The sequence below is a fragment of the Sinohyriopsis cumingii genome, chromosome 10, assembly GCF_028554795.1.
Source record: "Sinohyriopsis cumingii isolate HCF-2022 chromosome 10, ASM2855479v2, whole genome shotgun sequence".
NCBI classification, from domain to species: domain Eukaryota; kingdom Metazoa; phylum Mollusca; class Bivalvia; order Unionida; family Unionidae; genus Sinohyriopsis; species Sinohyriopsis cumingii.
The window spans coordinates 3314410-3341683 of NC_142970.1; the positions used below are offsets into that span (position 1 = coordinate 3314410).

The 27274-nt window shown below is 36.6% G+C and overlaps 1 protein-coding gene across 1 annotated transcript; it reads right to left on the reverse strand.

Moving 5' to 3' along the window:
* On the reverse strand, window positions 1–27141 carry LOC149789500 (uncharacterized). The gene is made up of 4 exons (XM_089971530.1): window positions 27087–27141; window positions 6373–11125; window positions 2932–2973; window positions 1–790 (listed from the first exon to the last, which is right to left on the reverse strand). Exon 2 carries the CDS (start codon window positions 11111–11113, stop codon window positions 8954–8956), a length of 2160 nt encoding a protein of 719 aa, XP_089827656.1. The 5' UTR covers window positions 11114–11125; window positions 27087–27141; the 3' UTR covers window positions 1–790; window positions 2932–2973; window positions 6373–8953.
* Window positions 27142–27274: the final 133 nt, after the last annotated feature.

A 27274-nucleotide genomic window follows, 5' to 3' on the forward strand; every position in this document is an offset into this window, starting at 1 on the left:
AAACATTCATCATGTTATTTATTGGGATCATGAAAATATCATCGTACCAGGATCAATGTGTAAAAATGAAACTGATGCACAAAGATTAGTTGTGCCAAAAGTGTGCCTTTGGCACAAGGACATGTGGAAATGAAATGCCTGGCACATGTGTATTCGTGCCAGAGGCAACTTGCACTTTGCTTGCAATGACAATGTCTTTCACAGCCGAAAGCAACGTGTTCTGACGAGGCTATCCTGAAAAATTAAAACAGACAAGTACATTCCATAAGGGTGGTGTTTGCATCTAAAATTAGTCCACATGAGATTGAAGGCATAGTTTACAAGGAACATACTTTTTAAAAAAAAAAGTATTTCACTATGCACTGGGTAAGATTGCAAATTGCAAACCTCGTTTGTGGGAGAATTAACACCGAAATATTCAAAACCTATGATGTTTACGGATGCGGATATTTTTATTCAACAAATCCATGCTACTTCTGTGAGAAGAATTAACTACAAACAAAATAAGAGATGGCATGCACAAAACCTCCTTGACAACGACGTTAACTCTATTGAATTTCGCATCTATCACCACTTAACAGGTAATTATAAATGTCCATCACATGACGTATGCAAACTGAATTATTGAACACTGGCAGAAGCACTCTTGTAGAAGCACTGCCTGCCCTTTCTTGAGACTCTAGTTCTTGGCACCAGTTCTAAATCTGCAGAAAAGTGCACGTTTAATAAGAATTACAACGCCTTCCTAGCTTGGTCCAGATCTGTCTGCCGTCACTCTCGCCCAGATACTCTGCAGAAAGAAGGACTAATTTGCTAAGGAGTATGCTTACTTATGTTGTCTTATTTAATCTCTTCAATTGCAAAAAGTCTATCTAGCTTTGTTCTTAATGGTTATGAAGTTCAGTGTTAATTATACTACCAGTTTCGTTATAACACAAAATATGTGGATCTTTGAAATGACGTTCTGATTGAAATTCCGAGGTAAAAAGAAACACAAGTCATTAGCAGAGCTGCCTTCAAGCATTCTGAGAAGAAAATTTAATTGAACCATATCAGATTATAACTTGAACATCAACTCACGCCTGAACCATATTGGAAGAAGCACGTGATGTAGCCGTTTAGTTTACATTTTGGTCTGAAAAATAGTAAAGATCAAATTCGTACCTCAGATAGAAGAGACTAATGAGATATGAAACATTTGAGCATGTTTTCCAAGGATTTAACACGCAATAACACCCACACACACACACACACACACACACACACACACATATATATATATATATATATATATATATATATATATATATATATATATATATATATATATATATATATAGTTTGTATTAAACATTGTATGTATTTTTTGTCGACGCAGCAAATGGCATATACATAATGCGATTCTGTGATTAACAAAAAATATGGTGTTGACGTAAAGCCATACAAATTTTCTAAGGATAGAGTATTATACCAAGCTTTGTATAAATTCTTATTTCTTAATTATGTTTATCAATGAATAATTTATTATATTCATCTTCTACCACCACTAAGTTATTGTTATAAGAAAAAAATACTCTAACCATGTGAAGTAGTAAGACTATCCCATCTACTAATCTCGATACAAAGTTTGTGACTGGAATATCTGAATCTCGAAACAGCTTTACCGGCATAAACAGCTTTACCGGCATAAATAGATCACCAGATTCATCTCAACGTTTGATAATGTTTTATACTTTTGATCTCATCTACAGTTTGAAAGCTGTGTGATTTTATCATGCCAGTTTTGACTGGTGCAATCCTTCATTCTCTGAGAGAACGCTGTTACAAATATATTAGCATTTCCAACATCTGGTTATATCTATAAAAAGACAAAACCAAAGCGAAATAATGTCTTAAATGTGATACCGCTATAACACACACTGTCATCTAAGGATATAAGCATTTAGTAGGATTTTACTGGGTATCTCTCGTATTCTTATGTAACAGTTTATCCCAGAATTTAAAACTACATGTAATTATATATCATATAAATGTTATGAGAATTATATCATTCTTTGACAATGGAGACGTGACTTATGGCACTTGACAAAATTTGAAAGTAGAGTTTGTTTTTGGATATTAACAAGCAATACAAATATAAAAATATAAGATATAAAATATCACTCATCAGTTCAGACATTTCCCACAGCCGGTTTAATATCACATCATAGAACAATAATTTCAAATATTATGATAGTAAGGTACAATAATTATACAACTTGGATCATATATAATCGTATTGGTGTTAATCACCGTGTAAAACAATTGCTTGGCTTGACATAATAAATAAGCAATAATTGAGCCAGATTACAGCATATTATGCAAGACAGCATTAGCATATAATTACTAGGTTGATTTTGCAATTGAAAACATTATACATAATATATTAAGTTATAATTTTAGGATATTAGACCAAAAAGTCAATACTGGTGACAAAACAGTAATTATTATATGTTTATTTTTTTCCCCCGTTAACTTTACATTGTCAGAATCGTTCAATATTCCGTGATACTGAACGCGCGCGACAATACACATATAGCATTCATGTGAATAAAGGAACTACTTTCTATTGTAAACAAACAATGACGCAGACACCAGCACTTTTGATTTATAAACAAATCATATACACTCATATACACTCGCGTAAGAGGCTCTTTACGTTGTGGTTATTTAAATTTGTTTCTGAATGAACTAAAACATGTTTCGTGGACTGCAAACCCCCCCCCCCCCAGCTGTTTTGGCACATTCCGCGTTGATACAATGTTACGGATTTAGGCTAGCTACATTATATAAAAGACGGACGATTATGTCCTTACAAATAACATACAAGTGACAAGGCATATACTGTATTCTTTATCTGGTGATAAGAATGACAAAATAAAATATACTTACAGTTTTACAACCTGAATTTCCTCAAAATGTTTTTTCTTAATTCTGCAAATACGAATTACATGAGACATGTCATAGGTTTTCAATCTGGATTACACATTTCGAAAGTGTGCTGTAATTTCGATGGTAAGTTCAATCGCATCCTCCTTACTGCACTCAAAATAAAATACACATTAAATTCCATAGCGTCTTTTTGAAAATAGCAATTGAAAGACTTCATATTTTTCCCACGTTATGATTTCAAACAGTCAATGACAGAAACAGAAACATTTTCTTTCGAAAGTTATGTCGACCGCGCGACTAAGTTCAAATTTATCTGGGCGGAGCTATATGCGCATTAATAATGATGTCATTTTGTAATGTCAAATCTGCGCTTGTGTATTTAGTTTGGAATACGGCATTCGTTCATTTACGTTGTTTCTTGTAGTGTATTTTGTTTATATAATTAAACCTTAGGTAGAATAACAAAATGAGCATATAATAAAACGGTTACTGCATTTGTATGGGAAAATATGAACTCGTTTTGTCGGAAGGATATACTGCACTCACAAGTTCGTGCAGTATTCCATCCGAAAACTCGTTCATATTTTCCCATACAAATGCAGTAACCTATAAATATAGCATATTAATTCCTTGTTAATACACTGCTGTATAGGTCCAGTTTCGTTTATAGATTGAAGCAATTCTGGTGTATTATTTTCATTTACACCATATATTCCCCCAGATACTCTATTAACTATCAGACAAAATCAGTTAATTTTTGTGACAGTACATAAAATACCATCAGTCACATGGCGAGTAGCATCGCAAGACAATAAAAAAGTAGATTTCAGTAATGACAAATAACATATCACTCATCAATATAAAAACAAACAAATGGAACAAAGTTATATTACATGTGAAAGAGATAAACTCGTTATCACGAAAGAATAATTTATTCGTCAGTCCATAATGTGTTCGATGTATTTAAGGTGGAACAAAGATCTTAGGTAGTAAACTACCAACAATAAGTAAATAAGTTAAGTTACGATGAAACCACGAATATCTGAAATTGATTCTAAAGTACTAGAAGGTTTAAACAGACAGGTTGAGAATCGAGTCTTGGAGGAAACATATTGTAAATATAACCGAAAAAGTAAACTAACCAAAATTAATATCAGAAATGAAGCAAACAGTACAATAATTATTAAATATACATACCCGATGACAAGATATTTGAAAATATGTACCAAGCACTTTATTGAACCAGGATTTCTGTCAGATTTAATGTATGGCAGCAATTTGATGTCAGGCAGTGGAAAGAAAAGTCTAAATTTTGTTTCAATGCTCTCTCTCTCTCTCTCTCTCTCTCCATAATTAACTATTTTCGAAGAGGGTCTATCTGTTCAACAAATCGGGAAATGTGAGTACATTTACTACCTTCCACGTGGTAGTAATAAGATGAATAAGGTTAGTCAATATATCATAGAAACTATGAATACCGATATGCATTTAAGATCACATTAGAGGTATATTGAGATGCGATGTAGATTACAGAGGCTGATCCACTAGCTAATTATGAAGCGGATGCTGTAATATCGTTATTCAATAACACATGGAGTCTCTTTCATAATGCCCAATGTTTTGATCGACGATAATATAACACAGCACATTTATTTACGTGCTTCACAAGTTAGTATCATAATAAAACCTGTATCAAATTCAAATAGCTACACAGACTCCTAATGTAAAACAATGTTCCGGTTTAAAGATAGCGTCATTAGTAATGTTTCTCTTAAAACACCTGGACGTCTCAAGTGTTAAGGCACTAATGAAATTTCTTTCTCGATAATAAATCTAACTACAACGCAAAACAGATTCCAGGATGGAGGTCAAGAGATCATCCATCTGGGAAAACCAAACGTTTATAACAATAAATCCCTGTTATTTGTCACGCACTCCCAGTATGGCCTTGATTCTACTTAATGAATCTTACTCTGATAAAAACTAAAAACAAAGTTGTTTACCACAAACTATCACTGATTCTGAATCAAGGTCAGAAACTAGGTCATCATTAGATACAATGTCTCTATAAAGTTGTTTACGTCAAAAATAAAAATAAAAATTCAGAACTGAACAACGTAAAATCCAGTAAATAAAGTTACATTAAAATAGCATGTACCAGAATTTATAAAAAAAATTAAACTAATAAACAATTAAATTAAGTCAAATATACATTAAATCAGATATACATCACATTACATATAAAACATAAGGGGCAAAATAATTAAATATAAAACAACTAAAAGTTTCCAGAATAACTAGAACATGAAAATACCATTTGTCACAGAACGTAAGCATTTAAATGAATCTCTTAATTGGACTCATCCCCTGAGCTTTTTTATTCTTCCGTTTATCCATGACAGACAACAGCTCAAATTAAGGTGCAGTATACCCACTCTCGCTTGTTTGGAACTCTATCAGCAAGATATCTCCAGTGGAGCTTCCTCCTGAGGTACTTGCAACTTCTCTTGGACCTGGGTTTGAATCTCAGGATCTGTCTTTCAAAATGGCAGATCCCACTGCTGTACCACCCGACTCTATAACAGCCATGCTAGGTCCTGATAATAATACTTTGAAGTATGGCACCAGGGATGAGTATGCTTCTTATCAGCTGACTAAGGAGGGGGAGAATGGAGTAAACTCAGACTCTTGATTTAATAACTGTGATGTACCTAGTTTGATGGCTGCTTGCTGACTGAATCCTCAGAAGCAGCCCATAAAGCCTTATATACTCCGGACAAAACCCATAATTCTAACAAAACCCACAACACTCACAGTTCTGACAAAACACACAATTTCTGTTGGAATATTCAAACAAGCATGAACTAGTATTGCATGTGTATATTTAGTCAATTTTCACAATGATTATTTATAGAAATTACCAGCTTGATATTTTACACATTGCTACACTGCGATTATATTGCCCCCCCCACAAAAAAAAAAGAAAGAAAAATATCAGTTTTTGTATTTCGCGGCACACACCGTATTATGCTGTCTCTCATAGCAATGGTTCGGAAACCGTGTTATGCACTCTTACAATATTACCGAGGTAGACCGCGTCACAGCGCAGTCAACATTTGTATGTACCAAAGAAATAAAGAAGAAAATGCGATGATGTATACAAATGAGATATCAGTGGCTATAAAGACATGCGTATGTATCGTACAGTCTTAAACGGTTAACTAGAAATAGTCATTAATCAAATTATCAAGGATGCCAGCAGGATACACCCTATTTTCGATAACTCAAAACATGTAGACTATTCCAATTAACTATTAATCGACGAAGTAAACAAAACAGATGATCCTTGAAAACATTAATGTCAGCTCATTTGAGCAATTCACTGGTAACGCACTGATTTAAAAAATAAAAAAAAATAAAAAACAAGAAAAAAAAACATACCGAATTGGGCGGCTTGTATGAATGGTGTTTACCATATACAAGCATGCACACCACACTCCCTAATGCAGGTTATTACAGTATCTTATAAACATCTACTGCAGCTTGAAAGGTGGATTTGGTTTTCTTTTTCTCTCCAGCGATGTAAGAATTTCAACCCTGCAATAATTTTATACGGAGTTTCTGCAATTTAAATAAAGAATAAAATTAGAGACATCAGCAAAAGATTTTGAGTTACTTTTCCCATTTTGTCCCAGAGGGATGCAAGTGTTTTTGGATTTTAGGTAGATGCTCTTTTGTAATAGACCACATATGTTTATGTCATCTTTAGAACCATAAATGTTTTTTGGTTTATATGCTGCAATTATCAAGATGTTGGTTTGTTTGATCAACTTGTTTGTGTTGTTTTGTTTTTTTTAAATTATTTTTAAAAAAAAACAATAAATATGCCAGTATTCAGTGTTTTCAGTTCTATTGGTTGTATGTGGGTAAGATCTCTGTAATTTCATAATTGTACCAGGATAGTTTTATTTATTTTTAGGTACCCTTTTCCATTCAGTAGGACAGTGTTGATTTAAATATTCTTTTCTATTCAGTAATACAAGTATGGGAATATTTTGTGCATGATAGCATCTAAAATAATACAGTTTATCAAATGATCGAGAACAGATATGAGCTTATTCCATGTAAAGTTTCGAATAAACAAGGATATGTGCAAATAGATGACTTTATAAATGTTGCTCTTGTTGTATTTTCAATGAATGTGTATCACCATGAATGAGGCTGTGCAGTTTTCTTGAACCTGTTTTATCAAATACGTTTATACAGTCAACATACTGATTATTAAGTGAGCTAAGATCCTCTGCTAATGATGGGTACTGGTCTGTCATTGTTGAGACTTGTTGAGACATGTCTATGTACCGGTCTGTCATTGTTGAGACGTACCTAGAAAAACAACAGATAAAGAGAGGTACCAGACTGTCATCGTTGAGACGTGCCTTGATAAACAACAGATAAAGATACGTACTGGTCTCTCATTGTTGAGACGTGCCTAGATAAACAACATATAAAGAGAGGTACCGGTCTGTCATTGTTGAGAAAACTGACTGTATAACTAAGAGATAAAGATTGGTTCCAGTCTGACCCTTGTTGAGAAAAGTGCCTATGTAAACAAGAGTTTTACGTTTATTTCTTTTACTTTATGTGCAAGAGTTCATTATAAAAAAAATGAGAGTTACATCTGACAATAGCTTAGGTCTGTAATTATCCATGAACACATGGTTAATCGTTTTACATTTAACTCCTTTTTAGGCACCGGTATGTGTACATAGTACTTGTTTTGTATTGGTGATAGAATTGTTCCAAATTAGGAGTCTTTAAAGTTACAAGTCTTCACATAAAAATTTAATCTTTCATGCTATTTTCATTCAACTTCTGTTGATTCAAATGTGGTCATACCTCAATACTATAAAAGTTCATTTGTTGTCATTCTCTCATGTGTAGAACATGTGATTGACCGATCACGCCACCTCCTTTTTAACATATTCACATATCTTTTTATATAACAGGCAGATATAGCAAAATTCTATTGATACAATATTTACATTTCCATCATAAAATGAATATTTTCTATGTTGAATACGCTGAACTATATAACAATAATGAATATTGTATATGTTGAATATGCTAAACTATATAACAATGATGAATATTGTATATGTTGAATATGCTAAACTATATAACAATAATGAATATTGTATATGTTGAATATGCTGAACTATATAACAAAAATGAATATTATATATGTTGAATATGCTGAACTATATTACAAAAATGAATATTGTATTATGCTGAATAGGGTAAACTATATCACAAAAATGAATATTGTATATGTTGAATAGGGTAAACTATATCACAAAAATGAATATTGTATATGCTGAATATGCAAAACTATATTAAAAGAATGAAGGGTTATTATAGAATTAACTGATTACGATTTTTGGTATTATTAAAGTATAACTTATACCTGTTCTTTTACCAGTGTGATTTGTTTCTGTGGTTAAAGGTAAGAATGAGGAACATAAGTATTAATTCTGTGGTTTACTTCAGAGTGGCAAGATTATTAATTACATGTTTTTTTGAACAAGCATTATAAAGCATTTTGAAGACCACTGACGGAATGAAGTGTGAACTTAAATGTATGATAAAAATTTAAGACTTTTGAAGTCCTAAAATTTCGCTTGTGAAATTACACTTTATATTACTGTGCCATCTGGGAGAAGCGAAAAAAACTAGAAATATATGTAGCTATTTGTTTTTCCTTAAATGTATGTGGTTACGTTGTTGAAAAATCAAATACTATGACAAACTGATTTGTTTTCTCTTGCAAAAATGCTAGAAACATGTATGCAATTGATCATTCCATTTTACATTTGACCTTGACATGTGATACAGTACAATCCGATAAAGGATCAACTGCAAAGCAGGTGTGCCAGTTCTGCATTATTAATGTGTGTTGTTAGGTCTCTTCTACCAATGTAACAACAAGACTTGATAAAATCCTTTTACAGATATTAGTGACATTTTAGCCAACATTTTCTTTTCTGTCATACAAAATCTGATTGTCTATCATGATAAAAGCCAGGATGATGATATGATAAACAGCTGCATTTCGAGGATTCGAGAAGTTCTCGAGTGACCTTTTGTAACAGCGAAATGCTCTGGTGTACTCTCCGATGCTAAAATAGCAATAGCCTAGAAGATTGAGAGTTCTGTGTCTGAGAGAGTGGCTGTAGAAATCTTCCATTGCTCTTTCCAATGAAAGTAACGCCTTGACTGATTCAAAGTACCGTCCTTCAAGCTGCTTGCTCAAACATAATAGAAAAAAAGAATAAACGACTGGATGGTAAAAACACAAATCAACTGTTCTCCCCGTTAGTAAAGTACACTCATATTGTATTGCGTAAGGCAAGATTAAACTATCATCTGGAGAGAATATGATGTCATATGCAACTCTCTGCATCAAATCTTCATCCCCAGAAAATGAGTAATCAATTTGTTTTGCATAGCCAATGGCGTCAATCTGTATTCCACTTCTTTTAGACATAACTCCAGCATAGTAAGGTTTTCTCTCCTTCAGAGTTTCTAGCATACTTTCGATCAGAGAAGAGGTAGTGTTGAAATTTCCTTTAGAAAAATGAAATGTTGCGAGGTACAAGATTGCAGACATTGAATCCATACACAATCCCTTTTCCAGCAGTGTTTGTGCTTTCTTCAGTAGAACCTGTTTTTCGCAGATATCCCTTGTGATTTTGGCACTTTTGCTAAGTTGAATACCTAATCTTATAAACAGAAAATCCTGCACCGACTCAACAAAGGTTCGATCCAGAGTCCCGTCAAGTATGCATCGGTCAAGTCCTTGCGATACAAACTGTAAATCCGGGTTTCCATGCGTCAAAAGCATATAAGTAGCATAAAGTGTGTTATACAAGTAAATGCAATTGGCCTCTTCCCTTCTACTTGCCAGGTCAAAGTAATTTGCAGCAATAAAGAATGAATGCAGATTTACAGCCGCGTTCCAGTTATTTAGTATAATCTTATCTCTGATAGCCTGCATAACTGGTGAAACGATATCCTTGAGTAGAACCTCTATTTCGCCTACAACCCTGTCCTTGTCCTCTACATTTTCGAATTTGGAGAGAAGAAGATTCCTCTTCCTATCAAAATAATGTTGAAGCTCTTTTCTCTCAATATAATCTCGCAATTTTTCCAGGCACCTTTTCACACAAGAAAGTAAACTGACACTTTTCCAGATACCAGAATCAGATTCTTCACACTGCCAGAACATCAAAGTTTTCATATGGTAGGAACTCAACTGGCCAGGAGCTAGTGTATCTAAGTGGGTTTTCAGAAAATACTTAAGAAGGTAATAGCACTGAATTTGGGTGTCATTAAAACTCCACACCAGTTCTCTTTCTCCTAAAAGAAATGATATTCGCCACTCCAATGTGCTGCACTCTGATTTTGGATCACCTACTGCAACGGCATGACAATCATGCTGTCTAATTTTTGTTATTGTTTTTCTTGAAGGCCAGCCGTAATGCCTCTCTCGCGATGTCCATTCGTCAGCTTCTGAGGGCCAGGTACAAGTTCGCAGAGCATATGCCACATCCGATTCAATGTTGGAAATATTGTAGTCACGAAGATCTTGAGCTACTGTTGCACAAGGTCCGTGTCGATAATGTACCAGAATGTCTTGGATCTTTCTTTTGTGCGAGGAAACCAAAGCATCGACAAATCTTTGACTTGACATATAAGTTCCTCCATCATTTTCTGACTGAAATAGACCTTCAGTGTTCCTTACAACCCCAGCAAAAAAACTTGTGTCCTCTTTTATTTCCAACGGGACAAGACGCGTAAATCCTGGTCGACATTTGCGCGAATCCATTAGGAAAACATGGCCTTCAATATCTTTGGCATCTTCTCTCTTGGCACAGAGTGTAATACTGGATAAGACTCTCATGCCATCACTGTCACTATCATCCAAGGTAGTTCCCTCAGCATGACTTCCACCAAGAACGAACGTGCTGGCGTCATGACTGGGACAATGAGATAATTCGTATGCAATTATTGCTTTATTCTTGCATAACTGTGTTCTGTATCTACTCCTGCCTTCCAATTGAAGAGCATCAGAAACAATCTCAGATATTTCTGACAGATCTGATGGCTTCACTTTTTCTTTCATCTGCAAAGTACACTAAAGAAGGATAGATTACAAAGACAATTGTAGCAGTACAGAATACGAGACAAGGCATATAAAAAGACTATTGACCTTGGAGTCTAGTGCTTCTTACAAATTTATTAAAAATATACTCTGTAACATAGACTGTATCGCCTGGTATACAATTTTCACACAATGAAGATTGTATCACCTGGTATAAATATATTATAGGGATTTTACTATATATATATATATATATATATATATATATATATATATATATATACTGGTACTATAGAGCGCAGATTGTATCGCCTATTATAGAGTATAGAGGTAGTATTGCATTGCCTGGTATAAAAATATACAAAGCTTTGATTCATCGCCTAGTATAAAGAGACGATAGTCCTCAGACTGTATAGCCTAGTATCAATAGACTGTAATGCCTAGACTGTATCACCTATTATAAATAGACTTATGCTCAGACTGTTGCCTAAGACATATAGACGATAGTGTTCAGACTGTGTTACCTTATCGCCTAGTATAAATAGACTGTAATGCCTAGACTGTATTGCCTAAGCTATATAGACTATAATGCTTAGACTGTATCACCAAGTACAGACGGGGCCCCGAGTGGCCGAGTGGTCTAAAGCGCTCTCCGTTACGGATCACTGCCATCTCACCTCTGTCTGCGTAGGTTTGAGTCTTGGATTTGGCCAATGTGGGTATGTGAGAAACCTTGCCAGTAGCTTTTCGAGGGTCGGTGGTTCTTTCCGTGATTTTCCCGGGTTCTTCCTCCACCATTAATATTGGCCGCCATGTATAGCCTATCGTGTGCTGAACAATGGCGTTAAACCCTACAACAACAACCAAGTACAGACTATGGAGCCCAGACCGTATCACCTGGTGTAAATAGACCAGGGGTCATCAACATACGGCTCATGTGCCACAAGATGGCACGTCAAGAAGTTTTGTGTGGCACGTGAAGGGCAGCCAAAAATCTTGATTTTAACAGTGTTATTCTCTTCCTGGTGGCACGCGCTCGTTCATTTTGTAATCAATCCAGAAAAAAAGTGACATGCTAAGTCAAACAGGTTGCAAGCCCCTGAAATAGTCTATAGTACATAGACTGTATCTCCTACTATAAATAGACTATAGTACATGCGTTAGTCCCTACTAAGTAGAAACTACTATTGACTTATGATAGTTCATTATTACATTTGCAAAGAACGGAACATATACAGGCAATAGTCAATGAAGTATTTTTTCGGCATGTAGTGATATAGGTTGCCATGACATCGGATCGGCATGCTCATCTCATACAATGTAAATCACCTTTTACTGGCGAAAACTTTTTTCTGAAGGGCGAACATTTCCATAGCATTTAGATATCCCTTACATAGACCAATACATCTAAAATCTACAATTAATCTGTATTGCATATGTGAGAACCTCTAGATTAACCACCTATATTTAAAACAATCTTTTCTCTTTATATCCTTTCAGACCAGTAGCTTAATGTTTTAATTTTTTTTAAAAATGCCTAACGTTGCCAACAGGTATGCTACCAAGCTTCAGATATCCAGTTTAGCATTTTATTCATTTGTGTGTTGATTTGTTTGTGGATTGCTGTTGTTTTCTAAAGAGCAAACAAAATAAAAAATAAAATAAAAGAATAAAAAGAAAATCAATAGGCTAAAGGTTAACATTGAATATTAAGGTTACAGAAAAGCAACTAAGAGCAACATTTGTGTGTCAGGACTGTGAATGACAAAGTACATGAAATACTTTTTAGCCAAAGGTGAACTATAATAATAACGTTTACTGGCGAATGTTTCTCAGAATCCATGTTAAAATGTCCCAGCGTGGCTCTGGGACGGTGGCGTACCGTATTGTGACACATGGAGATCTGTCGCAAGCACGAAATTAGGTATGCTAGTACCACTCCACCCTCCAACTCTTGCTTTTAACTGGCCGGTCATCCCAAAAGGTGCATCAGAGGGCTAGAAACTCTCTATGCCCGGCCGGCAGAGACACCCACACGAAACTGGTCCCATCCGCAGCGGAATACATTTTGGTTTTAGAAATATATGTTGCGGTGTATATACCAACAAAATGAGTACCCACAATTTGTGCCAGTGACTTATAAAAATGGTACTAGCAGCTGCCTTGCTGACTGTCAACACTACGAGGTTAGTGTTAGGACTAGTCGGGATAATGTGACTGGCCGGGACATAATGCCACATGTCTGTGGCATGATATCCCAGTGCTAGACATTACTAATCTGCCACACTGCAGACATCATAGCGATATGACAAAAAGTCTTAAAGCTACGTTAAAAATAGAAATCACACACACATGGGGGCCCCAAGTGGCCGAGTGGTCTAAAGCGCTCTCTGTTACGGATCTCACATCTGTCTGCGCCGGTTCGAGTCTCGGATTCAGCCAGTGTTGGCATGTGCTAGTAGCTTCTCGTGGGTCGGTGGTTCTTTCCGGGTTCTTCCTTTACCATTAATACTGGCCGCTATGTATAGCCTATCATGTGCCGAAAAATGGTGTTAAACCCCACAACAACAACACACACATCCTTTTCTGTAGTAGAGTATACTCTAACCCTTCCCACCCCATTTAAAATATGTTGACATTTTATGCTGAGGTGTACATAAATGTCAAAATATCTAAAATGGGGTGGGAAGGGTAAGAGGAAACATATACCCTAAATGACCCTAAATCAAATTTGCTCATAAGTTTACTTGAAGTAGATGGTAGATTGCTCGTGTCTTCGTTGGCGGTCTTCAGATGTTTCATTTTCTCCTTCAATCGGACAATGTCCCAGTCATGTCAACTGCCATCCTTACCAGGTCTATATCAGTCAGCGACTCATATTTTGGAGACATTCTCATTTCACATGTTCCTGTTGTAAGTCTGCAGACGTGTTTTAAGTTGTACATATCTGTTATTCGACAGGGAAAACATTTGTTTGGACTGTTTAGTGAAAACTGAATGTACTCATTATTTGGACCTTATTATTATTATTCAGGAACTAATGTGAATTATTAAAAGGAGTTATGGAGGACGCCATTTTGACAACGTCACGATTCTTGGTGGACCAGTACATTTTCGGTTTTGAAATTTATACAGAATGTTTCATTCATTTAGGACTTTCAAAGAACTTTATCAGTATTATTCTGGATTTACTTTATAATACTGTAAGTTCCTCTCACATTTTTATTTATCACTTTGATAGATAAATGCTTTGTTAAGTTTTGTAAAACTTGGTTTTGCACCTTTCTTTTTAATTAATTTGTGACCACTGAGTCGTAACATATCCACCACGTATAATATAAAAAGTACCACGTATAATGAAATATGCACCACGTATAATGGAATATCCACCACATATAATGAAATATGCAACACATATACACGGACAACAACGGAAGACAGACCTGGCGTTCCATAGGACTGGTCAGCCTAGTAACAGGATAATGTGATTGCATGGAGACATGATGTCACGTATCTGCGGCATTACGCACCAGTGCTGGACATCACTAAAGACAGCCGCACTGCAGACACCATAGAGAAATGACTGAAAAATTGTGAAAGCTACGGTCAAAATCCACATCACACACACACACACTTATGATGACAAGCGTGCTGTGGAATAATATTAAAAAATGGACAGCAGTGAATAAAGACAGCCTGCTGTACTTTAAGTGATGGCGTTATATATAATAACAAGTTGTTATTATGGCCGCTGTAGGAAAAGATGGCTATGACGTGGCTTATTTATATCCTTGTCTTCACCAGCGGTACAGTCTGGACAGTCTCGCTATAGAATCTGTATTTATCCATTAGAATGTACACAGTGGTGCATCTGTCCTGTGCAATAGGAACATTTCGAGAGAAAAAATACAGGCAATCGGAGAATGTTTAGTTCTCATATCAATGGAAGACTTGCATGATGTTGTGATATGCAGCAGACATTTTGAGATTAGGGATTAAATAAATTTACTGATGGTTATTCCAAGGAAAATAACAAATGAACTAGTTGTGCTCCATGCCAGTTCAAAGGCTATCGGTGGGTGGGGGATGGTAGTAAGATTGTGAAGAAATTGCTAAAAAGTATGGTAATAGTGATGTCCCATTTTTTTCAATTAAGTATCATGCACCATTTAGCAGTAAGTGTGTGAATGAATAACATATATTAAAAATAATTTCATAATTTTTTGTCCACAGATGTTGATGCAGTGTACAGCAAATGGAGTATGTATGAGGTGAAAATGATTTTGATTGAAACTTCGAGATATTGAACATGAAACTCTTTTTCCTGCACACGATGTTTGCAAATAAAATGGATTCTAGTCAGTCCTAAACTAGCTCAGCAGCAGTTCCTGAAAAAAGGTATCAAGGTCTGTATTGACCCAAAGCAGCATTTTAAGCAGCTGGGGGATACGTACTTTTTCGAGGAGCCTCTTGCTGAAAAAATAATCTTTACAAAAGAACGAGAAAAAATCTATCGTGGAGGGTTTATTACATCTTATTTTTGTGGCAATTACTTTAAGTTGTCCCCCCTGCTTCCCCCCCCCCTCCAAAGATTTTATCATGTCCGATGCGATATTGTGTTCGAGGGTCATGTAAATTTATTGCTATAAATCCGTACGGGGTAGCCTGCACTTGTCCAAAAAACGTTTTAAATTTAATGATATCCACATCACTGCTACACCAAGTTTGATGAATATTTCTCAGTGTATGTGTATCGATTCCATTAAACACAACTAAAATATTGCATTTATATGTCTGCCTCTAGAAAATATTCTAGCTGGATTTGATTACTTGTCCAGCATTATGGCATCGTATGCTACGAGATTATTTATAAAACCATTTAATTCATCTACGGATGGTGCTTCATCAAAATCAGTGATAAAATTAATAATATCATTGCCGTTTTCATTTAACAAATTTTGCATTTTCATTAAAATCTTTAAGTACATCATAACACCGCTGATCATCCATCGACGGTGCTACCAAATACAACTTATTCCACTTAAACCATCTCATTATTAGATTGAGTAGCAATTGTGTTTTACCTGATCCTAACGGACCTATGATAATAGCTCTGATAGAATTTGGTAGCGCTGGATGGTGCTTAACTGGTTCACACTTTCGTGTTGCTGAGAAATCAACAACGTACTTTATACAGATACAGTAAATAATATGAATTTATATTGCGTTCGATGTAAAACATACACATCTACGCGCGGATTAACAACAATAATAACAAAAAAATAAAAAGCTTGCACTTACAGGTAAATGTGTAAAATGTGTTACAAGTATACACAAATTTATTTATAATAACAAAATCGGCGGTGATGTTGCTGCTTCATTGGCTATATTACCAGGAACTCCATGGTCTAAGTATCCAGGCACAAAACGCCTTCCAGGTTATAATTATTGCTGTCCCTGTACTTGACTTGATATCCGACTTGATAAACAAGATCAACCAAAACCTGGTGAATATCCTATAAATGAGATTGATTGAGCGTGTCACGCTCATGATGTAGCTTATATAAGTAAGGGTCTGCAACGACATATTGCAGATGTAAAATTAATTCATGCATTAAATTCTATAAAAATAAATCTTTCAGAGAATTATTAGCTTATTGGTTGGTAAGATCTGCGATGATAGGTAAATCATTATTTGGAGCTGGTAATTAATCAACCAATTATTGAAATAATGGAATCGATTTATTATAGCCCAAGAGGATATTGGAAAGGTAGAGGAGCTATTAGTAAACTAGCAGATGCAACAAATGTTACACGCTCTGTTGCTGAAAAATGGTTAGACCACAGGCATTATGGCAAATTTACTTACCATCACCTAAACGAATTCACCATGCACATTTTGATGTTAGCATTCCTAATGAATTTCATCAAGCAGATATTTTATTTTTACCACACAATACTATTAAAATTGGTAGAAGTCAATCACGTACATACAAATGTGCTTTAAGTGTCGTTTATTTGCAAATACAAGCGAATTATTTGCGTGTAATCCACCGAATGATTTTGATCTGATATTTGGCCAACTATGATACACTCGTAATTGTGCTAACGCTATTTCGTTCCCGCGAATTGCAGTTGGAAAGTTAATACTAAATTCAGAATTATTTGAGCTTACTGATATCATTGTAGTTTTCATCGGTGTTGTGTTTGTCACAATCTGTTGCAGTAACTCGATTAACGATGTCAGTGGAGTTGATATTCCTATTAAATCCTGACTTTCTAAATCGGGCATGGAATCTATCACAGAAATTACTTCTTTGTAAATCTTTATCATCTCCGTAAACTAAAAATCTGATATTTTTACACCGTAAAGACTCGCTGATAACAACGAAGATAACTTGGAATATGCTAATGTTGCTGTGTGTAATTTTACTGTATAATTGTGCAATTTTGTATTCGTGCATGTACATAATCTTTTTGGCAATGATATTAAGAAGGCCAGCAATTGTTGTTGTGGCTGAAACACAAATTGCAATAGTTACTGGCGCCATCATCGTTATCGTTGACAACAATACTCCGGTTCAAGCAATAACAGCGGTCACTGAATAAACGATCATGTCAACGAGGAGTACACGTCTGTGATTTTGAAAAATAAAACCTTTACTGTGTACTCGTCAACGATATTGTTTTAGTTTTGTTTGCCATTCACGTGCCTGGTTGTATTTAAAATTCTGAACATTAATCGGAAGACTCATTATATTTTGTTTAGTAATCGATTAAGGTGTTTCAGCGACAACTTCCAGACACCACCAGTAAGACGCTGCGGTTAATTTTTTTTATCAGATTATTCCAGTATAAATATTTCTTCGTCAACGTTGATATTGCTGCGAGAAGTGGAAATATACCACATGTTTTAATCGAGTATTTAATCGTACCCGCAGAAAGATTGAGTTTAACGCCGGTTTTGATTGTTTGGCGCTATTGAAATGCTTAAGTTGACGTTCTGTTAGCGATATTTTATTTTGACCACCTATGAGTTGATCTCGCTTTAGTGATATTTTTATTCCGCGGTTCTTTGCTGAAGTTGATTGAAGTTTTTTAATCTGACCAGGAGTCAGACTGACACTAAGGTGCAGATATGACATTATAAATATCGTGAGTGATTTAATTAAATGTTTTCTACAGGGGCACCAACGACTCTCGTTCGTCCACCAACATCTTCGAGTAACATTGCTTTATCACTGAGTATAACCGCGATTACTATGTAATTAACACCAGCACCTATATTTACACGAGCTCGAAAGTGAATATCAACAACAGATTGTTTAAATAAATCTAAATGTTCCATCGGAAAGTAATAGATCGGATACCGACTTACAAAATCTATCTGTGATATTTGTAAACCAGTATCTACATTTTTATCACGTCCCATAAATGTCATTAATTGATGATATGCACGTGATATATAGTTATTTTCAAAATTTAAAATTATGTCTTCAGATGGTTCCTGGTGTCCATTTGTCCGTAAAGAAGCTTCACTAACTATAAAGGTTGTCAAATATCACATGACTAAGTTCTTGATTACCTAATCGTTCAGCATTTTGTAACGAGATAATTATATGCATCGGTGCAGAAACTCCCTGCTGTGATGCAATGTGCCGCGTATATAACCCAGCGACGTTACTCTGAATAATGTCCGTGGTCACCGTCAACCACGATAACAACGATTTCCCGTCCGAATTCATAAAACTAATTGATCTTTCTTCTTCAGCAATTGATGGAGTCATTACTGGCATCCACAGTGAAAGTTTCGGTAATATTAATTTACCAGCCGCTGTTGTTGCTAGTCGCCAAATAGCATCATTATCATTGCCCTTTCTCACAAGTACATCTGTATGTTTCGCTCCAAGGATAACTTTTCTGACATTTCTACAAAATCCAAATATGTGTGATCATAAAATTGCGCATGAAAATCTTCTACGACGACCCACCAACCAGCTGGTTGTGGATCAGACGCAGTATCTCGTGGTACTTGTACGTTTAAAAAATTTCTGTTATGAGCAGTGCCATCTTTGGCGAACAGTATTGACGGACCAGATGATCTCGTATAACCATCTGAATATCTTGCTAAATTTATTATCGTTGTAGCAGCATCGACGTCTTTTTGAATTGTTTCAATATTTCTTCCATCAATCATGTAAGTAGCGCTATCAAACAACGCCATAATACCGTTGTTAACAAAACCAACTATGGCATTAGCCCCATATGCTGTATTTAGAGGGACATCTGTTACAAGCAGAAGGTACTCAGCAGGTAAGAAATAGCAGTTTGTATCTTGAAGATGTAGTTCAGTTCTTCCTCGTGCGTTAGGTACACGTGCGTCATCAGGGTAATACTGATAATCTCTCAGATTCATCCTTGAGAACTGGAGCATCCATGTCAGACGCGGGATCGGATATACGCTTGAACATTTTGTTATAATTATCTTCGTTGTTGTGGGATTTAACGCCACTTTTCAGCACGATGGGCTATACATGGCGGCCAGTATTAATGGTGGAGGAAGAACCCGGAAAACCCTGGAAAGAACCACCGACCCACGAGAAGCTACTGGCAAGCTTTCTCACATGCCCACATTGGCTGAATCTTAGACTCGAACCGCCGCAGACAGAGGTGAGATGGCAGTGATCCGTAACGAAGAGCGCTTTAGACCACTCGGCCACTCGGGGCCCCTATAATTATCTTCGTCTAACACGAAGACCACTTCCTGAAATAAAACTTGTATTTATTGGCATAATTTCGCCAGTCAACTTTGCAGGGACAACTCTGCTAATTTCTTATTAACAGCCAATTCTGCTAGCTTTTCATTTGCAGCTCTATTAATTTCTTTACTGATGTTTGCATGCATAATTCATTGCTGAGTAGTTTCACTGGTGGTGTTTTTTCCCCGTACTAATCGAGCTAATCTTTCTTTGACCGATGAAAATGCTTTACTCGCAACATTACTAGTAGCACCAATAACTTTATCGGGAATAGCTTCAACAGCTTTCATACCTAATTGTTTTGCAATCGGTATTGCCTTCGGGGCTATCCTCGTAAATAAACCCCGAACAACATTGCCTTGTCCATCTCCGTAAATCGCTTCGTAAGTTGGCAATCGTGAGTTTATAACTCTGATCATGATCGGTCCACGTTGAGGATTATGTATAATCATCTTATTTGTTATTCATTTATCTAATCACTGTAATAATCATCAGCAATTTCACTGATAATAGAATGATACATATTACGATCCATAACACCACCAGTAAATAATCTTCGGCAAATGTCAGAAATTTCATTGATGATTTCCTGAGAATTATTTCCTGCGCGTTTTCCTCCGATCAGAACTTCTAATCGATCAACGTCGGCAAGAATATTGTTAGGACAAACAACAAGGCCGCTTCCTCCTGGCGCAGTCAGAGCAAAACCTCTTCCAGTAGCGCCGGGAGGATCATCAACAAAATATCTTCTTTCTATTACATCATTGATAAACTCATTATAACCACTTTCATTTCTGAAAGGTAGTCTATTTTTGTGTATAGCGTATACATCTTTAACCCAATCCTCTTCAGTTTTCCAGGATTCAACAAATTTAGGTTTTACATAGTGTGTGTGTGTGTGTGTGTGTGTGTGTGTGATTTGGATTTTTAACGTAGCTTTAAAAAAAATTTCAGTCATATCGCTACGATGTCTGCAGTGTGGCAGTTTATAGTGATTCCTAGCACTGGGGCATCGTGTCGCAGACATGTAACATGATGTCCCACCCAGTCACATTATCCTGACACCTGGTCGACCAGTCTAACACTAACCTCTTAATGCTGAGCGTCAAGCAAGGCAGCTGTTATCACCATTTTTTTAAAGTCTTTGGTATGACTCGGCCGGGGATCGAACCCACGACCTCCCGCACCGGAGGCGGACGCTCTTACCACTAGGATACATATTTTGATATTTCATTATACCCATATACTGCAATCGATACTACTTTATCGTAATCTTTGATAGATTCAATACGTTTGTCTTTTTTACTTTAAGCAAAAGATCTTCTTTTTACATCGGCTATTTCAGTCGAACTCTGCCAATATCTTCAAGTATTTCTTCACCTATATATGGAGGTTGTGCGTCACTATTTCAGTTGGATGATCTCGTAAAATCTTTTTCGTTTATTTTGTTCTTCTTGCTATTTTTTCAGTTTGCTCAGCGGTTTGTCTTACTGCTGGAAGAATGCCTTCAGTAGCTTTTGCAACTCTTTCAGTAACTTTTGTAACGCTTCTAAAAAACCGTTCTGTACCTTCTGCGTATTGTGATTCTTGACGTTCTTGCAGTTTTCGTCTAAGAGAATCACGAACAGGTAAATACTTTTTGATTGCTTCTAATCTTTCCCTGGCCAGTCTAGCTGTGTAGGATTGTTTAGCTGGTGCCATTATTTATCAGTGATGATTTAATTGTCGCACAAATTTATAACAATAAATTTACATGACCCTCGAACACGATATCACACAGGACTTTATAAAATCTTGGGGGGGGGGGGGAGGAGTTCAAGTAAGTGCCACAAAAACAAGACTTAATAAACCCTCCACGATAGTTTTTTTTTTCCCTCGGTCTTTTGTAAAAATTATTTTTTTCATCGAGTGGCTCCTCGAAAGAGTACGATTCTCCCCCCTCCCGCTGCTTTTTATCATGAAGACAATAACACAATTCTCCATTGGTTTTGAAGTGTGTGTGTGTGCATGTGTGATTTTGATTTTTTTAAACGTAGCTTTAGCAATTTTTTAGTCATATCGCTATGATGTCGGCAGTGTGGCATTTTTATAGTTGTTGTTATTGTTGTAGGGTTTAACGCCATTTTTCAGCACAAGATAGGTTATACATGGCGGCCAGTATAATTGGTGGAGGAAGAACCCTGGAAAACCCCGGGAAGAACCACCGACCCACGAGAAGCTACTGGCAGGCTTTCTAACGTACCGAAGTTAGCCGAGCCTGAGACTCGATCTCACGCAGACAGAGGTGAGATGGCAGTGATCCGTAACGGTGAGCGCATTAGACCATTCGGGGCCCCCATTTTTATATTGATGTCTAGCACTGAGGCATCATGCTTCAGACATGTAGCATAATGTCCCACACTGTCACATTATCCTGACATCAGGCAGACCAGTCCTACCACTAACATATTAATGCTGAGCGCCAAGCAACTAGTAGTACCATAGCTCGGGCGGAATTCGAATCCGCGACCCTCCGCATCCGAGGCGGACGCTTTAACCACTTAGGTCACAGAAGCCTTTAGGAAATAATAATAATAACAATAATAATAATAATAATAATAATAATAATAATAATAATAATGACACAGTTTTAATCCAGACTTTATGATGTTCCCCAAAATCAAGGGTCTGTCATATTCATATTCTGGTCTCTTGCCTTTCTGTACATATTGAGCTATCTATTGTACCACAATTGGTAATTACGTTTTCTAAACATTATTAATAAATTTTGAGTTTATATCTCTAACCACTTTCTTGGTATGCTAATAATGGATTCAAGGCAAAATGTATGAAATCCAAGATTTTGGTATAATTTTTTCTCTTTATGTAGACCACCAGCAACATTAAACTGCCTCATTTTATCCATGTTTCTAAAGTACCCATGTCTGACAATGACTACACTGCACAACAATAAAAAATAATGTATCCAGTCCAGTATTGAAATAGCATGCAACAACCCCTATCACACAAATAACTAGTTATCGCAAATACATATAAATATCACTCAGTCACCACTAATATGTACATACAAGTGTAGACTGTTTTCCTATACGTGGCCCATTCGAGACACCATACAATCCAATATAGAAAAGCTCATGGATATATGCATGAATACATGTCATATTCACCGTTGTGCGCTATACTTCGTTTAACCCTAACAATTCGTGGCAATCGTGACAGCTGACCGAACTAAACAAAGTACCATCTGACATTCCTTCTTGAGAAGGAAAGTCTTCCTATTTCATCCTAACCTTTGCCATGGCACGAACAAAATAAACCAGGGTGTCACTTCGAGGTCTCTAACCAGCCATATATGCTGGGATGGGGCCATGGAGTGTCAACAAAATAAAATAAACCGCCCGAAAGTCAACAGGTTTTTAACGCAGGAATGAAATAACAATTTACAAGTTTGTCTAATTTTGTGCAAATACGGTGAATAACGAAGATAAAATTACTATTCATATAGAATAATTACCAAATTACAAATCTAACAGAACTGTACTCACGTGCTGCACGAGAAAATACGTTATGGCACACATTAGAGAACTCTCGGAAATGGAGAAATACTTCGACACAAAGAGAATTGAGATAGAAGAGGGACCATTTCTAGAATGTTGTTACAAACAAAGAACACATGAAATCGACATAAAGGGCGTACCTGTAGAAAAGAGACCTTCAATGACAACGGTTTTGGTTGCTTTGGGAGTAAACGATCCAGATTTCATGAAACAAGCTAAAGCACTGAACATAAAGGGAGACGGGGCCTACATTTTAAGACCAAACGGGAACTCGCCGATAGTACCCATAGGGAATATAGAAATAGGAGGGCAGTTGGTCAATATTAAAGTAACATCACCAATTTTGCGGGGCCCCGAGTGGCCGAATGGTCTAAAGCGCTCTCAGTTACGGACCACTGCCATCTCACCTCTGTCTGCGTGGGTTCGAGTCTCGGATTCAGCCAACGTGGGTATGTGAGAAAGCTTGCCAGTAGCTTCTCGTCGGTCGGTGGTTCTTTCTGGGGTTTTCCCGGGTTCTTCCTCCACCATTAATACTGGCCGCTATGTATAGCCTATCGTGTGCTGAAAAATGGCGTTAAACCCTACAACAACAACAACCATCACCAATTCTACGGAAAATGAAAAAAAAAAAACATTATGACAGGGGAACTACATATAGCAGACATACCGTTAGAAATTCCTTTAGAAGCAACAGAGGAAAAATTCGAAAAGAAATTTCAAATCAAGGTGGAGAAGGCAATATTGTACACCCACCCCAGAATTCCCATTTTGAGCGGGAATAAAATCCTGGAGATTGAAAATAAAAACTCAAGACCCCGAAGAAAGTCTTTTTCTTACATGGATTCCTTGTGAAGACATGGTATAAGGGATGCAGCCACCATAGGAAGTAAGAAAATTGTGGGGAAGTGGGACACTCGCACAAGAAATGCCAGACATTACAAGGAAGAGCAGAAGGCAACCCACATAAGCGAACTAATCATTTATCCCAAACAGACAGCAAATAAACATTCACAAGTAAAGAAGCCAACAGACGAACAACAAAACACGGGTAAACAGAAGCAGAACCGACAACAAGAAAAACAAAAGTCAAGAAACAACCCAACAGCAAAAACAGGAACCCCCCCCCCAAAAAAAAAACAAAAAAACAAAACAAAACAGGGAACAAAACCTGACGTAACAAAATCCATCGAAATGAGAAAAAATAACACAAGTAGGAAAAATAGGAAATGCAAACCAAAATACTCAAAAAGCCTTAACGACATGGGCTGTAGAACAGACAAAGAAACAAAAATTAATGAAAAAAAAGGTATGAAGGGCCTTAAATCAGAAAAAATCAGAAAGATCTATCAAAAACAACATCTGAAGAAGAAAGTGAAAGGAAAAGAAAATTGTAATAAAACGAAAAGAATTACGGGACAAATTGAATAAAAAAGATCCGCAAGTAGAAAATTTATACCAATTTTATTACACAATCCATACAAATACACATAGTTAAATATTATAAGTAAATTTTTAAATAATACAAAAATTATAACTTGCAATGAATATAGCATACACTAGCACTTTTTGTATAGCACACACACTAAGCCTTCGGGTAATATTGCAGTTAGGGATGGAGACCTTCCTTTGGATGGTCTAAAAAGATCAGACGGGAAATATACCTAGACCCCCCTCCCCCTCCCCCACCCCACCCGCAGCACCATATTGTAAAGTATGCAACTGCTCAAATATATTACCCGATCAGATTGTAACTTTGCTTGAATTTGTCTTTTTCTTAATTTGTTTCACACTCTTGTTTTGCCCGGAAGTGCCGTCTCACACACGAGCGGAAACACAAACCACAACTAGAATAGTTGTCATATTTGAAAACAAATTAGTATGCATCCCATTTATGTATACATAACAAGTTTAAGGCGAGTAGTCTTCCTTATAATATCACTGGTATTAAGAACGAATGACCGATGATATAAACGTTGGCGGATTTCTTATACAAGTACATGCCGTGAAAGTTGTGATGGAACAAGTAAAATGTAAACAAGGAAATCAGTCATTTTATAGAACGTATTTCAGGAATGTTTTGCAATTCTCTTTGCTGTTATCGGTACCAAGCATAATTCTACTTTCAATAAGGAGAGTTAGATAGCCATAGAGTTACATGTGTCCGTGTAATATGACTGTCAGTCAAGGGACCGGGCTGACTGGAAGATATTCGACCATATATTTTAAGGCAATTCGTATTATCAGCTTACGACACTCACACACCCATTAAGCCAATTCGTAGTATCAATAGCCTTTTAAGTCCGCTATATTGATCAGAGGCGTAGCGAGGGGGGGGGGCAGGGGGGTACATATGTCCCCGGGCGCCAAAATGAGGCTTACAACGTTACATTATAATAAGTAAACAAGGGTAATAAATCGGTCACAAGATCGCAGCAGATTAAACGGGGAGGGGGCTGGGGCGCCAATTTTATAGTTCGTCCCTGGGCGCAAAATATCATAGCTACGCCTCTGATATTGATTGTTCACTTGTACCTCTGGGGACCGCTCCGGTGGCCTAGTGGTTAGAGAGTCCGTCTCGGAAGCGGGAGGTTCTGGGTTCGCTCCCCGGTCGAGTCATACCAAAGACTTACAAAAATGGTACCTAGAGCTGCCTCGCTTGGCGCTCAGCATTAAGAGGTCTGTGTTAGGACTGTTCGGCCTGTTGTCACACACAGACACAAATACCTCTGGGGGATAAATGAATGTAACGCGATGACGTCACGACAGCTTTACCTAAAGCGGTCATTGGAGTTTTGCTTTCCATAAAAAAACGTTGATATAAATGGCCCTGTCAGACCTCGGCAACCTGAACTTGTATGGGTCAGCAAGCTAATTATATTTGCAGATCGATTGTTTATTTAAAAAGGAACATAACTTGAAACTTGTTCTATGTTACTGACTTGTTTGATTACAGTGGAAGTGATCAAAAACTGTCTTCCGTTTGAGTTTCGCCGTGCCTTGTAAAACCTTCATTGGGCCAGTGTATGGGCTTGTATAAAAAGCCCTTTGTACTCGGCACTCTCTAAAGAGATATAATATAACCCCAATATCTACTAGGCTTGCTTGGCACATTTTATGTTTTTAGTATCAATAATAATAATAATAATAATAATAATAATAATAATAATTTTACCATTGAAAATGACTCCCTACCATGGCCTTACCTGTACCCGGTATTATACCGTATCGTCTAAATCAGTGCTGTCCAATTCATCAAGCTCTCTTAGAATATTCCATTTTACAACCCAGGCTAGAACTGATTGGACTTTCAAATATGTTGAAGCATTGTCCATGATGGAGAGGGCATAACAAAAAAATCAAGTTATTTAAATGTTACAGCCTAGTTTGCACGGTACTTAGGGTACACCATACACCCCTACCCACCTATCCTCACCCCCGTGCTGGTAAATATGCCACGGAAAATTACTCTGATATAAATTAGACTCTATGGTTGTCCCGTTAAGAATGCTTGCACAAGAAAGCATTCTGGTAACGTAATGATACATAGAAGGACAAAGAAGGTCAACTTAAAATCTGAAAATGTACTTTTCCTTGGAACTGATCAGCATGAATTACATGTTATCCAGTACTTTCTGATTAATGTTTCGAGTTATACTTACCAATTAAACAATTAGTTACCTTAAAGAAATGGAACCAGGTCCTTTCAAAGTAATAACCGATGTATACATTTTTTAACTTCCTCTTCTGCGCATATTTGTTTAACAACTATTCGCATGCGTGACTTATTGATCAGTTATATGAATTACATAGTTATACCTGTCTTTTGATTGACCTATTGAATGCCAACAGCACAATACACGAATATA

What these genes read in the sequence shown, in the direction of transcription:
- LOC149789500 (XM_089971530.1), bottom strand. Translation starts at nt 11,113, where the DNA reads ATGAAAGAAAAAGTGAAGCCATCAGATCTGTCAGAAATATCTGAGATT.